This window comes from Dasypus novemcinctus, chromosome 9 (assembly GCF_030445035.2).
Source record: "Dasypus novemcinctus isolate mDasNov1 chromosome 9, mDasNov1.1.hap2, whole genome shotgun sequence".
Lineage (NCBI taxonomy): Eukaryota > Metazoa > Chordata > Mammalia > Cingulata > Dasypodidae > Dasypus > Dasypus novemcinctus.
In genome coordinates this window covers 14,974,864-14,990,590 of record NC_080681.1, presented here as the reverse complement: position 1 = coordinate 14,990,590, position 15,727 = coordinate 14,974,864, and the positions used below count along the sequence as shown (strand labels likewise).

At 35.3% G+C, this 15,727-nt stretch overlaps 1 protein-coding gene across 4 annotated transcripts in view; it reads right to left on the bottom strand.

Moving 5' to 3' along the window:
* The window catches only part of WDR47 (WD repeat domain 47), an 82,001-nt gene that overhangs the window by 54,410 nt on the left and 11,864 nt on the right, over nucleotides 1-15,727 (bottom strand). For all 4 annotated transcript variants that reach the window (XM_004448976.5, XM_058303091.1, XM_058303092.1 and 1 more), the window contains 2 exons: nucleotides 5,948-6,114; nucleotides 4,098-4,181 (listed from right to left, as the gene is read on the bottom strand). In XM_004448976.5, the coding sequence (XP_004449033.1) occupies nucleotides 4,098-4,181; nucleotides 5,948-6,105 (242 nt within the window). In that variant the 5' untranslated portion in view covers nucleotides 6,106-6,114. The remainder of the gene's footprint in view (nucleotides 1-4,097; nucleotides 4,182-5,947; nucleotides 6,115-15,727) is intronic.

Genomic DNA, 15,727 nt, shown 5'->3' with positions numbered 1-15,727 from the left:
ATTTTGCTTTCAGAAAATTTTTAAAATATTTTACTAAGCTTCTTATTACTTTAAAACCATAATTCAAATAATTTCAGTAACAAGCAATTACAATTTATCACTCAATGGAAAGATTTCTATTTCCAATATTAATTCTAAACAAAAATTAAGTTTTGTGGAAGAAGTCAAATGTCAACTAACAGGAAAGAAAAGTCCTTTATATTTTCAAAATGTTTTATTTTTCCAAAATAAACCATGCCCTTTCTTTTAAACATAAGAAAGTTCTAATAAAAGCCAAGCTGAAAGGATAGAAGGAAATGGATAACATCTTTAAGAAGTCACAAAACAACTCTAGACCCAAAGCTTTTTAACAGGAATTTTTAAGGTAGGAGGAAGGGAGAACAAAGAGTCTAGCTGACCTACAAACCAAAAATATTTTGATGCCTTCAGCACTTTAAAGCAAAAATGTTTCTAAGGGTTGAAGAAAAGAATACTGAACTTTTAGTCATTCTTTCAACAATTTTTGTAGCAGCAAATATGTGTGCTATTAAAAAAATAATCCCTGCCATACAGAAGAAGGTAGTCTAATAAATGGTATAAAATCTGTGTAAGGTTCAGCAAGGTCTCAAAGGAATAAAAAATCTATTCTACCAAAAGCTGTGGGAAGTAAAAAGAAACGCTTATGTAAGAACGTGCTCTTTGAAGATGATCAGGAATATGCTAAGTAAAGGCAAGAGACAGCAAAAGGAAGAATAGTCCAGATAAATAAAGAATGTATAAAAGCAAAGAAGTTTCAATAGTATGGTATGAATGGAGAATTAAAACATAGCATGAGGTTCCACTTCTGGTGATGGTAGAGTAACTTGTACCTGGCTGACCTTCCTGCAGATAAACATTATAAAACTTGGTAAAATGAAAAATGCAACTATTTGAAAGCACTGGAGAGCCATCAAAAGCTGGCAAAAACTAAAGGGGAGTTGAACTTCAGGAGATGAGATTCAACGTATAAGGCTTTCCAGCTGAGAGCACTCCCCAGTCCCCACAGTGTAAGCCATAAGTCAACCAGAAAGTTGAAGTTTTACTAGCTTGAAGAGTCAGCAAAAAAGTGTGAAAGCCACAGAGAGAAATATACCAGAATCTACTGTATAAAATCTACCTAAATCCTTGGCTGACCTCTGAACTGAGAAGATGCCAGGGAAACTCCAAAGGGACCAGTGAAAACAACAGAATGAAGGCTTAAGTACTGAACAGACTTCAGCTCGTATACATTAGGAGGGAGACAGAGTTTGCATTTTGAGTTCAACCAACTTAACTACCTTATAAAGTAAAAATCAACACTTTTCAGATGAAGATAACAGAATCCAAAGTCTCTACAATAGGCCCACAATGTGCAGTTTAAAAATGACTAGACATGTAAAGGAACAGAAAAACATGACTCATAGTTAAGAGAAAAGGCAGTCAATAGAAACTGAGCCTGAGATGCTTAGATATTGGAATTAGCAAATTACAACTATAAAGCAGTTCCTATAAATGTGTTCAATAACTTAAAAATATATATGATCACAATGAACGAACAGATGGGGAATACTTCAGGAGAAAAAATGGAAATTATAAGAGAACCAAAAGAAAATTCTGGAACTAAAAATTACTATATCATATGAAATGAAAAATTCATTGTTTATCAGCAGTCTGCTAATGGCAGAAGGGTCAAAGAACATTAAATCAATAGAAATAATCCAGTCTCAGTAATGCAGAGAAAAAAATGTTATTTTTTTAAATGAACAGAACAACACAGTGAACTCTATTGTAAACAATGGACTATAGGGAAGCAGACTTGGCCCAATGGATAGGGCATCCGTCTACCACATGGGAGGTCGGCAGTTCAAACCCCAGGCCTCCATGACCTGTGTGGAGCTGGTCCATGCACAGTGCTGATGCACGCAAGGAGTGCCATGCCACACAGGGGTGTCTCCCGCATAGGGAAGCCTCACGCGCAAGGAGTGCACCCTGTAAGGAGAGCCATCCAGAGCAAAAGAAAGTGCAGCCTGCCCAGGAATGGCGCCGCACACACGGAGAGCTGACACGGCAAGATGAAGCAAGAAAAAGAAACACAGATTCCTGGTGCCGCTGATAAGGATAGAAGGGGTCACAGAAGAACACACAGTGAAAGGACACAGAGAGCAGACAACTTGGGGGGGGGAAGGGGAGAGAAATAAAAAATTAAAAAACAAAACAAAACAATGGACTACAATTAGTAACACAACTATAAAAATGTTCTTTCATGAATTTTAACAAATGTACCACACTAATACAAGGTGTTAATAATAGGGTGGTATATGAGAACTCTTTATGTATCTTACACATGATTCTTCTGTAAACCTATAACTTTTCTAACAATAAAATAAATGAACAGAGCATCAGTCCTGAGTCAATATCAGACTAACACAGTATAAATAAAGATCCAAAAAGGGCAGAAAATAAATTGAAGAAAATATGGCCAAAAACTTCACAAATTTGATGATAAACATGAACTTCCAGATCCAAAAATCTCAGTAAATCCAAGCAGGAAAAATACAAAGAAACCACATTTAGGCACATCATAATCAAACTGTGAAAAACCAACTGTTTTAGTCAGCCAAAGGGGTACTAATGCAAAATACCAGAAATTGGTTCGTTTTTATAAAGGGTATTTATTTGGGGTAGAAGCTTATAGATACCAGGCCATAAAGCATAAATTACTTCCCTCACCAAAGTCTATTTTCATATGTTGGAGTAAGATGGCTGCCGACATCTGTGAGGGTTCAGGCTTCCTGATTTCCTCCCTTCCAGGGTCTTGCTTTTCTCTGGGTTCAGGGTTCCTCTCTTCCCAGGACTTGCTTCTTCCTGGGCTCAGGGCTCAGGGTTCCTCTCTTCTGGGGCTTGCTTCTCTTTCTTCTGTGAGCTTACTTCCTGGGGCTCCAGCTTAAGGCTTCAGTATCAAACTCTAACATCAAAAACTCTGTCCTTTGCTATGCCTTTTATCTGTGAGTTCCCAGCCACCAAGAGGCAGGGACTCAAGGCCCTAATGATATGGCCCAATCAAAGCTCTAATCATAACTTAATCATGCCCAGGTACAGATCAGATTACAAACATAATCCAATATCTATTTTTGGAATTCATAACCATATCAAACTGCTTCACCAACAGTAAAAAGAAAATCCTGAAAACAGGAAAAAAAATTATATACAGGAAAATTAGGATACAAATGAGAGCTGACCTCATCAGAAATAATAGAGGTCAAAAGATAATGGAGGAAACGGACTTTGGCCCAGTGGTTAGGGCGTCCGTCTACCATATGGGAGGTCCGCGGTTCAAACCCCGGGCCTCCTTGACCCGTGTGGAGCTGGCCATGCGCAGCGCTGATGCGCACAAGGAGTGCCGTGCCACGCAAGGGTGTCCCCCGTGTGCGGGAGCCCCACGCGCAAGGAGTGCACCGTGAGGAAAGCCGCCCAGCGTGAAAAAGAAAGTGCAGCCTGCCCAGGAATGGCGCCGCCCACACTTCCCGCGCCGCTGACGACAACAGAAGCGGACAAAGAAACAAGACGCAGCAAATAGACACCAAGAACAGACAACCAGGGGAGGGGGGGGGGGAATTAAATAAATAAATAAATCTTTAAAAAAAAAAAAAAAAAAAAGATAATGGAGGCTCTCTCTGCCTAGAAGAACTTGCACCAAATCTTGGTTATGTATTTCTGTCTTTCTCTCCCATTTCTCAGCAAGCTCTGTTCTTTACTTTCCTAAATAAATTCTTTCTACTGGCCTAACTTAAAAATAAAAAAAAATGGAATGCCATTTTTAAAGTTTTGGTATTATTTATTAAGAAGAACCAGCTGTTTCAGATATGGCCTTTGTGATGTTTTGTATACTGACACTGTTGACTAAGTAGGTTTAAATATTAGATTCTTCAACTGACGTACATTCAACTTGTTCTCTAGAAGTGCTCCAACTCAATGGGAGTTTCCTAGAAACTCCCATATTTCTAGATAAAGCTGCCATGTTTCAAAATTTCCACTTATTGTTTCATTTTGCTAAGCTTCTACCAATGATAAGACACTAAAAACTTCAGATGAACTCTTACCTTTTTTTGTCAAATTTTTCCATACATTCTAGCGGCTGAATGAACTGAAGAACTTCATCCCACTGGCCATCAAGAATTAGCTGCCTATGTAAAGAAATATGCAGATTTGTTATTAGATTGAAGTTACAACATTCCTTTCTTTACCTATTCATCTTACAGTTTTAAAGACATAACAAATTAAGAGCCAGTCTGTGGTTATGTTCCACTCTCTTTAAATCACTGGTTTTCAACAAAAGATAATTTTGTCCCCAAAGGAATAATTTGCAATGTCTGGAGACATTTTTGGTTGTTACAACTGGAGGAGTACTACTGGCACCTACAGGGTAGAAGCCAAGGATGCTGTTAAACATCCTACAATGCACAGGGCAAACCCCACAACAAAGCTACCTGGCCCAAAATGTCAGTAGTGCCAAGGGTGAGAGATCTTATTCTAAATCATGAATTCTACATCTTTTGTTTAAAAGGGGGGAGGGGTAGAAGGATCTATTAATACATAGGGTTGCCAACTTTATTTTGCAAAGAAGGAATATTAATAAACAATTACAATATACTATCATAATCATTTTATAAAATGACATTTTAATTTAAAAAGTAGGAGGGACACAATTTCCAAGGCCAACTCTTCAAAATGAATTACATTTAGTTTAATTATAAATTTAGTATTCTTAATTCTTTGCATTTACCTTTGAACAGTAAAACTTCATTACAAACCAACAGGCTTCTGGAGGTGGGCATTTGAGAGCAACTACTAAATTCCAAAAGTAGCAGTGCTTAAAAGTTAGGACCAAAAGAATAGTTCCTCAGTACTGGTTCCTGACTACATCATTAACTAAGCTTCCTGTGGCTGGATAATATTCATAACATAAAATATAGGGAAGTGTTACAAGTTTAAATAAACTCCCTTAACATAATAAAGCTTTAAAAAAGTTCTTTTCTTTTTCTCATGATTTAGGAATACCTTCCAAGACACAAAATGCCATATGTCTAAGAATCTGTTCTTCTTATCAAGAATAGTTTCTATCATACAAGCATAGGATACATTTCTGCTTGGAAATTTGAGTTTTTCTTTTTCCATCCAATTCAAGTTAGGATATATTTAGCTTTCCGTTTTGGCAAACACAGTAATTCTCTTTGGCCCTGCAATTTCACATCTAAGAATCTGTCCTAAGGAAGTAATCTAAAACACAGAAAAATTTTCATGTATAAAAGTTTCCCAGTACAGCATTATATTTATGAAAATGTGGAAACAATTTAATTGTCTAAAAATAGGAGAACCAATAGGAAATGAAGTTAAAAAATTTTAAGTGTTTGTAAATTTATGATTATATGGAGAAATCTTATGATATTAATGAATAAAGTAGGAAACTATAGATACAAAAGAATTGTTGCTATTGTGCTCAGTAGCATATCTGAGTCAGGATGATTTTTTCTTTATTCTGTATAATTTATTACATAATTTATTTTCAAATTTTTTATAATGAATATATTCTATAATGAGTATGTTTTCATTTCTATGGCCAAAAAACAGAATTTCAGAAATATTTTCCTTATCTTTCAGGCGTTGGTGATTTGAAAAGCAAATATCTTTTAGGATGTCATAGCCACAATGGAGTTGTTTTTTTTTTTTACATGGGCCTTGTTTTTCACATGGGCCTCGATCTTACTGCTAAAAATATTCTACTTAAAATATTTTTTTGCTAGATGTTCCATTATAAAAACAAAGTTTTTAAAATTATATTTATATAGCCTTTTCATAATTACAAAGTTGTAAGTATATTGCATATAATTACCTTATTAATATTTAACACTTTGAGGGAGTTACAAACCTGATAGTATTAATGAAATCATACCTCAAGAAAAGCATATCATCTGAAAATAGGCCATTTATGACTCCACTTTCCTTCTCAAGGGCCAACATACTAATGTGAAGCTTCTTTGAATTCAGAAAGTCCAAAATTAACTTAATGATTTCAACCTCTTTTACATTCACTGTTTCTTCAGCAGTCATGGTGACAACCTAAACATTAAAGACAACAACCACAAAGAAGTTAGTCCTATGGTTTTATTTCTAAGTCAACCGCCTAGAAACTATATATAACAGGTTTCTTGGAGATTTTTAATACAGGTGTTTTGCGATAAAATGAATTTAATACTTTCAAACACAAGTCATTCTTTCATTACAGATGAAATTATATAAAATCTGTGATTTTTAAAAAATAATAGGAGGGTAAAGATGAAATAATCGAAAAAAAAGAGGTAAAGATGAAACCTGAATGATGATGATCATTGAAGCAGGATGGTAGGTAAATGAGGTATTGGGGCTTGACTCGTGTCTCCCACTAAAGGCATGTTCAGGTTCCAACCCCTGGTCCTGTGGTCTGAAACCATTCGTAAATAGAACCTCTTAAGATGTTATTAGTTAGGATGTGACCAAACTGAATGAGGGTAGGCCTTAATCTGATATGGCTCAAGTCCATACAAGCAAAAGAAATTGGACATGAGAAGAAAACCCACAGAAAGAGCAAGAAATTAGAAGTCAATTGAACCAGAAGAGAAAGGAGAAGATGCCGCCGCGTGCACAGCAATGTAACAGAAAAGCCAGAGAGCCAAGGACTACCAGCAGCCAGACCCAGAACACCACAGTCTACCAGGAAGAAGCATCACCTTGCTGCCACCTCAGTATTGGACCTCTGCTAGCCTCAAAACAGTGAGCCAATAAATTCCTGTTGTTTAAACCAACTCACTGTATGGTATTTGTTCTAGCACCTGGGAAACTAAAACAATGGGGGTTTACTATCTATATTGTTGTCTACTCTTACATATATTTGAAAGTTTCCAAAATAAAAAGTACTTTTAAAAGTCATGGGAAGTGGACTTGGCCTACCACAAGGGAGGTCCGCAGTTCAAACCCCGGGCCTCCTTGACCCATGTGGAGCTGGCCCATGCGCAGTGCTGATGCGCGCAAGGAGTGCCCTGCCACGCAGGGGTGTCCCGTGCGTAGGGGAGCCCCACGCACAAGGAGTGCGCCCCGTAAGGAGCCACCAGCACAAAAGAAAGTGCAGCCTGCCCAGGAATGGCGCCACATACGCAGAGAGCTGATTCAACAAGATGACGCAACAAAAAGAAATACAGATCCTCGGTGCTGATAAGGATAGAAGCGGTCACAGAGGAACACACAGCAAATGGACACAGAGAGCAGACAACAGGGGCGGGGGGCGGGGGGAAGGAAGGGGAGAGAAATAAATAAAAAATAAATCTTTAAAAAAATAAAAAATAAAATAAAAGTCATTAGTATCCGGACCTTAAAACTTACTACAAAAAAAAAACAAACCACTTATTGCAAAGGCACATTAATCAAAACAATATGCTACTGGCACAACGAAAGGCAAATAGACCAATGGAATTGAATTAAGAGCTCAGAAGTCAACCCTGACTGATTTTTAACAAGTGGGCAAACTGGGAACGAATATGCTCAACAAATGCTGCTGGGAAAACTGGATCTCCGTTCGTAAAAAAAAAAAAAAGAAAGAAAGAATGAAAACATAGGAAAGCATCTTCAGGACCTTGTGTAAGGCTATCGTTTCTTAGACTTCACACCCAAAGTACAAGCAACAACAACCACAAATAGATAAATGGGACCCCTTCAAAATTAAAAACTTTCGTACATCAAAGGACTCTATCACAAAAGTAAAATGACAAAATGACAATGGGAGAAAATATTTGGAAACCACATATCCAATAAGTATTTAAAATCCAGATTATATAAAGAAATCTTTCAACTCAACAAAAAGACAAACAACCCAATTTAAAAATGGGCAAAAGACTTAAATAGACTTCTCTCCAAAGAAGATACACAAATAACCAGAAAGCACATAGAAAAGATATTCAACATCATTAGTTATTAGGAAAATGAAAATCAAAACCGCACTGAGATACCATTTCATGCCCATTAGAATGGCTGCTATTAAAAAATAGGAAATAACAAGTGTAGGAGAGTATGCAAAGAAATAGGAACACACATTCATTGCTGGTGGCAATGTAAAATGGTGCAGGCACTACGGAAGACAATTTGGTGGTTCCTCAGAAAGCTAAGTATAGAACTACCATATGACCAAGTAATCCCACTACTAGCTATATACCCAAAAGAACTGAAAGCAGGGACTCAAACATACTTGCACACTGATGTTCATAGCGACATTATGCTCAACTGCCAAAAAACAGAAGCAACCCAAGAGTCTACAATCGATACACAGATAAATAAAATGTGTTATATACATACAATGGACTATTATCCAGCCATAAAAAGGAATGAAGTCCTGATACATCCAACAACATGGATGACCCCAGAAGACATGTTGAGTAAAATAAGCCAAACGAATATTGCGTGACATCACTGATTTGAAATAATTAGAATAAGAAAACTCAGAGGGTCAGAATCTAGAATAAAGTTACTATAGGACACGGTAGGGATAGAGAAGGAGAAGTTAAGCCTTAAAATGTGCAAGGTTCCTATATGGAATGATGGATTATGATGATGGTAGCATAACATTGTGAAGATAATTAATAGCACTGAAACATACATACAAATATGATTAAAAGGGGAAATGTTAAGTTGTATATACAGTAACAGAATAAATTTTTTTTAATCCATAGAATTAAACTATACAGTGAACCCTAAATTAGACCATGGACTATAATTAATAGGACAATTATAAAAATGTGCTATCCTCAATCATAACAAATGTTCCACACCAATGCAAAGTGTTAATAATACGGTGGTATTTGGGAATGCTGTATTTTATGCATGCTTGTTCTGTAAACCCACAACTCCTCTAATAAATTTTGTACAACGTGATTGATACCCAAACCATGTTTAGCTATGTCCTAAATGCTAGCTATGTCCAATTTATTCAATAAGTACTTACCGCCTTTTCTCTGTGATAGGCACTATCCTATACACTGGAGTCAAATATACAGGAGACATTGGCCCTGTCCTTAAGAAGCTTATAGTCCAGCAGGAGTAACTAAGTGATAACCCTGTATTTTGGAGCCAAACAAATTAAGGCTCATTAAAATGTGCAAGTTAAGCCATATTAGTACCTAAACATCAATGATTTCAACACTCTATAAAATTCCTTCTACCTCTAACCTGTAAGTCTGCAATGAAAAAATAGAGCATATAAACTATGAATTCATAAAGACCTAGACCTGGGAGGGACTCTGAAGATCATTAATTCAACATCCTCATTTTACAGATGAGGCCACAAGAGTTAAAAGCCTAAATTATTATAGCTTTCAAATGTTAAGGATCAGAGCAATGCAAAAGTCTATCATGCTAGTGGACAAGCTGCAAGGCATTTATCTTGGTATGTTCACAATTCAAGGTCTAGTTCTCAGCCTTCACAGTTCAGAAACAGACTATGAGCGTATCTTTTCACAGAAGCAATTTACTTTAACCAAGTTCACAGAAATACAAACACATAAAGGTAGGCACATGCACCATTTAAAAATTTTGTGTACTTTCTTTGTCAATTTATTTCTTTATACCAGGAAATGCAACTGTCTAGCAGACTAGAATGCTCACGTCAGCATTTTCTTTCTTAAAGAAGGTAGTAGGATAAACAAGGAATCAGAGCAGGGGAAGATAATTATATGACTCAGACATTTAATGACATCAGATTAAACTAATCCCATATACCTAGCTCCACAACAAGGATATATCTGCCTCAGGAAATACAAATCACAAACTTCTCTCCCAACAAGCCAGCCACCCATTTCTTCGTGCTTTGCTATCTTCTAAGCTGACCACCTCCCACTGTTCATAGTTTGTTCAAAAGAAGCTACAATAAAATTAAAGAGGTTTCCACACAGTGAATTCCAATCACATTTCAGATCTGTCTCCCTGAAATTATTCCTAGAGCACACTGATTAGCATTCCTCTAATATTCATATTAAACCTTAATATCAAAAGAATTGCTTTCTAATTTAACTCTCAGAAAAATAGTTTTATTCTTCTCCATCTCCAAGTAATAGGAGGGCACTTCATTTACGCCACTGTGTACAAATCATACACAACTTGGTTGCAGAATTGAGACTATAATTTTCTAATGCCAAGTTCAGTAAACCCAGTAACAGTAAACATTTCATAGGTCTCATGTTATACAACATTCTGTCTAAATATTAGCCAAAATATTAAACCACTCTAGAAAGGTATCTGTGATAGTAGTCCCACTTTAAATTCTAACTTCACATTTAATGCTACAGCCATTCTGGTCAATAAATCCTAAAAGAAGAAACGCATTCTCACAAATACATATTTTATACTGATTTATGTTTAAAATTTGAATAGGTACCAGGAACTATATCCCTAATTAACCTAGAATTGGTTCAGGTTTTCTTTTTAAAAATTAATTTAAAAAGACAGGTTTTAATATTGCACTGTGAAATTCCCAGAAGATAGGGTATGGTATTTTAATCACCCAATTCAGAATTTTAATTCTTGTAAGCCTCACAGTTGCTGGATACAATAGAAACACAGGCATTTGTTTGATGACTGAATCTTAGAATTACTCTTTTCTAAATCCCCTTATGTTACTAAAACATTAATAGAGGTTCCCCAAATCCTAGCCATACAATTTTAAAATGGCATACACTATATATGTATTTTTAAAGATAACATATAAAAACACATAATTCTTGAACATTTTTAATCTCCTTAAACTATTTGTCACTGAAAAGCTTGACCTTTCTCTAACTCAGAGTAGGACTCAATAATAAATGCTTTCCCCACCCTCCTGAGAAAAAGCCCTAAAGGGGAGTGGATGTGTAGATTAAGTGGTTGAGCATCTGCTTCCCACATATGAGGACCTGGGTTCAATTACCAGTACCTCCTTAAAAAAAAAAAAAAAAGCTCTAAATAGTAAGATTTAAACCAGCTTAGTAACTACTAAAATTATCTTTCAAAATGAGGTGCAAAATATATGAAGAGCAGTATATATTATCTGCTCAATAAATATTAGCTGAATTAACTAGAGAGGTGAAAATCAGTGAAGAAATATCTCTACAACAGTACAGAATACAAGACTTTGTCCAACTGTTTAAAACCTATCTAAAAAGAAAGAGCTCTGATCCTACCATCTCTGACAGCATCTGAGATAGACCTGCCAGACTGTGGTAAATGTGAATAAATACTTATTCACCAGGCAGAATTTATGCAGGGCCAGCAGTAAGGTTTAGGTCACTGAAAATAAAAAAGTAAAATGAAAAACAAACAAAAATAAAGCCAGAGCATCTCAGAATTTCCACATTACATGGCAGATTTAATGGTTAAAAAAAAAAACAACATAATCATGAAAACAACTCTATAGAATTTCCTTTATCAAAAAAAATTTTTATTAATATCCAAAATCTTCATTAGGTGAGGTAAAGAAACAGGAGTTTTCTTTTTAAAATAAGGATATCTGGAAAATAGCTGGCAGTTAATATTTAGTACTTAAATACAATTAATAATACAGAAACAAAATTCCAGATGGGGTATCTATATGGACTCCTACTAATTACTATCTTAGTGATACAAGATTAGGCAGATGTATTAAATGGCAAGAAATTAAAAGTAAAATGTTAACAATAGACAAGAAAAAAAGAAATAATGGTTATATAAATATATTCACGTCTATGTATATTTCCACACATAGATACAGAAAAGTTATGAAAAAATATCAGTGATGGCTTCCTATCCAAATATAAATATATGATTTAAGTATTCCTTTACAAAGAGATTATTAATCTGAAGAATTACTGATGAGGAAGGAAGAAAAACAAATGAGTCTAAGAATGACACAGAAGTATAAGGTTAAGGAAATTAGGGCACAGCCATTATAAATTTTATAGTTATGAAAAAAGTACGTAAGAAAGGTTCCATTAATCCCTAACTCCATCCACACAATAAGAACCATTCTCTTTAATCTTCCAAATATTACAAAGTAGCTAACACAGAGTAATAATGCTTTACAATTCCAGTTCATGGGTAAAAATGCAGGTAAGAAGATAAAGTACTATCAAGTTTTCAGTAAAATACCAAACTATGACATAGGACAATTCCTTTTTCTTAAGGGAAAAAAAAAAAAAGAACAATTTTCTAACTATCTTTTTATGAGATAGCATTCCAAAAACTTATGTTGTCACTAAGTCATTTAATTGCAAATGTCTTGTCCTTCTGGAATATAAATGTGATGATGCAAGTCACTGAACCTCTATGGGCCTCAGTTTCTTCATATATAAAATAAAAAGGTTAGTCTGGCTTCTATGAATTCCCCTCAAGTTTTAAAATTTGCTTTAACTCACATTTCATTAATAGGAACTATTTATTCTTGGAGGCAAAATACCAAGTCTGGGATAATCAGAAGTCTTAGTCTATGTCAGTTTAATAAGAGAGAAGAAAATAATTTGTTTAGATTATTTAAGCAAACAAACAAAAGAAAAGCCCTTTTAACTGCAAACCTCTGTCATGTCTGTTAGTCAGCTAACATTTGTAACTTGGATATAGCATGTGTCCCTTCTTATTGTTGACAGCTGTTCTCTTTTCATAAATTATTCTAATTTCCCTTCTGGAGCTGTGAACGATTTTTGGCCTAAGAAAAACAAATTATGTTTAAAGCAGGTGCAGCTTTATATAGCTATAAAAAGAAAAGAAATCAATTAACATAAATTATATATATATATGCATAAAATATCTCTAGGGAAAAAAAAAACACAAAAGAAAATGGTAATAATGGTTGTGTCCAAGAGGACAACTAGACGATTGAATAGAAATGGGAAGATTTTTCACTATATACCCTTTTGCATCTTTTGAATTTTGTACCATGTGCAAATATTACCTATTCAAAAAATAAGAAATTATTAAAAAACATGAAACGTAACTAATTTCCATATGCAAATTACTTGCCTTTTGTGTTAAGAATCTATGATCCTGAATTTCTGCTGTTAATGAAGCTTTATGTTCCTTTCCATTGCTATTGGAAGGAATAAATAACCCAATGTATGGAATTATAGTAATAACATTTTCAAATGGAGTAGTTTGTATTTTTTCTATAATTCAAGACCTCTTTTTCAGATTGATTCAAATATTTCAATTTTTCTATATGAGATTAAAGTATGTGTATACTTTTCATATTCAAACCCACAAATATTTTTAAAACATATTTAACTGCTGAAGTACTAAAAATTTACAAGATAAACCAAAACTATTTTTGACCCAGACTGTTTAGTTCACTTAAAACTATAAAGGAAAAAGTTGTTAGATTTGACCCTAACATTTTTAAATGTAAATCTTCCATTCAATAGAAATGGCCATAAAGAAAGTTAAAGGACAAGGAACAAATCCGAATTAAATATTTAAAATATATCCAAAGAATTAGTTACCACCTAGAACATATAAAGAGCATCTGCAAATCAATTCCCAAAAAAACACACAATCTAGTTTAAAAATAGGCAAAAAAAGCAAACAGACAATTTACAGAAGAAAAACTGCAAATAGACAATAAATTTATGAGATGTTCAACCTTGCTACTGGTATTAAAACACAATGCCATTTATGACCTACCAGTTTTGCAACAATTAAAAAGGCCTGATATTATCTAGAGCTGGCAAGAGGTGTGACTAAATGCCCTTTTTAAATACTATTGTTGAGAATTGGGACAGACTTTTTGAGAGGGAATTTCACAACATTAAATTTTTATGCATGACAACTGTAAATATATATACCATTTGGCTCACCATCCCAATTTTACTTCTAGGATCTTAGCTTGCAAAAATACTTGTAAATGGACATTAAAGATACACATAAAAAATGTTTGTAATATGAAAAATTAGAAATAAAATGTGCATCGATAACAGAATAGTTAAATTATGGTGAAGTCATACTATAGAACACTAATAAAGTGATGTGAATCTAGTTATTTGTTGAATGAATGGATGAATATAAATACGCCCATTTATTTTTTAAAAAGGGGGGTATGTCATATTTCTGTGCCTAAATAAGTACACTAAAGAAAGAAAGGTCTAAAGGATACCACACTATTAACTGTGGTTACCTCTGAAGACAGGAATGGGATTGACCGAGCAGAGATCTAAGCAGGGAAAGGGGTTGAAGTAAGAATTTTATTTCACTCTTTACAAGTTATATGCTCTGAATGGTTTACAACCAATATACATTCATGGATTACTTGTATGTATATCCATGCATTTCCTGTTTGAACACAATTTTTAATTTTAAAGAGAAAGAAACTATAAAAATGCGAAAAAAACAAAAACAAAACAATTTATAGGATTAGATCTCAAAGAGTCCAATATCAAGGTACCAAATAGAGTAGAATTCCAAAGATAGGATTAACTGCTATTTGTACAATGTAAAAACTATTGGGTACTAGTCTAGGATCTTTACATATATTAATTGATCCTTACAATAACCCTACGAGATAGGCAATTTCTCCCCAGTTTACCAGTGAAGTATTTACATTAAGGCTAAACAAATATCTCACTAGCCGATGAATGCCTCCTTCAGAGGGATGTCAGAACAAAAATCCTGTTATCAGTATCCATGTTAATACAACCAGGAAATCTTTAAAAGGAACCAAAGGAAACTATTAATGGGGCAAAGGAAAAGGCAATATATATATACACACTTTTAAATCAATTGTGCATTCATTCCTAAAACAAAACGAATCTATTTAACAGGGGGCAAAGGCTATATACACACACATACACACATATACACATATCACTTTTATATCAATTGTACATTAGTTACTAAAACATCTGGGCTAGCTTGTCTTGGTAACCAGACAAGGAATTTTTTCCTCCTCCCATTCCCCTCATCAATTCATATCCTAAGTTTTATAGAAATTAAAATTAAAATTTCTAACTGTGAAAGTGAGTGAGTACAGAGACAGACGGACATAGAGAAAGACAGACAGAGAGGGAGGAGGGAAGAAAACATAGATCTAAGAACTCTCGAGGTTTAACTTTCAAGTTTAAAGCAAACTTTAGTTTTTACAGTATTCTGAAAAACCAAACCAAATACAAGGAAATCTGGATAAATTGTAAATCCATATTTTAACAGTATATCAGTTCTTTAATAAATGTAATTTAGTTTTTGGAACACACCTAAAAGCAAAATTTAGGTGTTATTTTAAGGGTTAAGAATTTTAGATCTTAAAAACAAATGGGGAAGCCAAGATGGCTCAGCTGATGGAGTATCCGCCTGCCATATGGGAGGTCTGGGGTTCAAATCCAGGGCCTGGCCCATGTAGTGGGCTGGCCCACGTGTAGTGCTGCTAGCAGGGAGTGCTATGCCATGCTGGTGGGAGGGAGGGGAGGAGGGGGGGAAGGGGAGGACGGGGGGGGGGAAGGGGAGGACGAGGGGGAAGGGGAGGACGAGGGGGAAGGGGAGGACGGGGGAGGGGGTGCACGCACAAGGAGTACGCCTCGCATTGAGCCGCCCAGGGTGAGAAAAGCAGCACAGCCTGACCAGGGGTGGTGCCCTGCGCGCTGAGAGCTGGCACAGCAGGATGACGCAGCCAAGGAGAGACACGGATTCCTGGTGCCGCAGGGAATGCAGGTGGACACAGAGG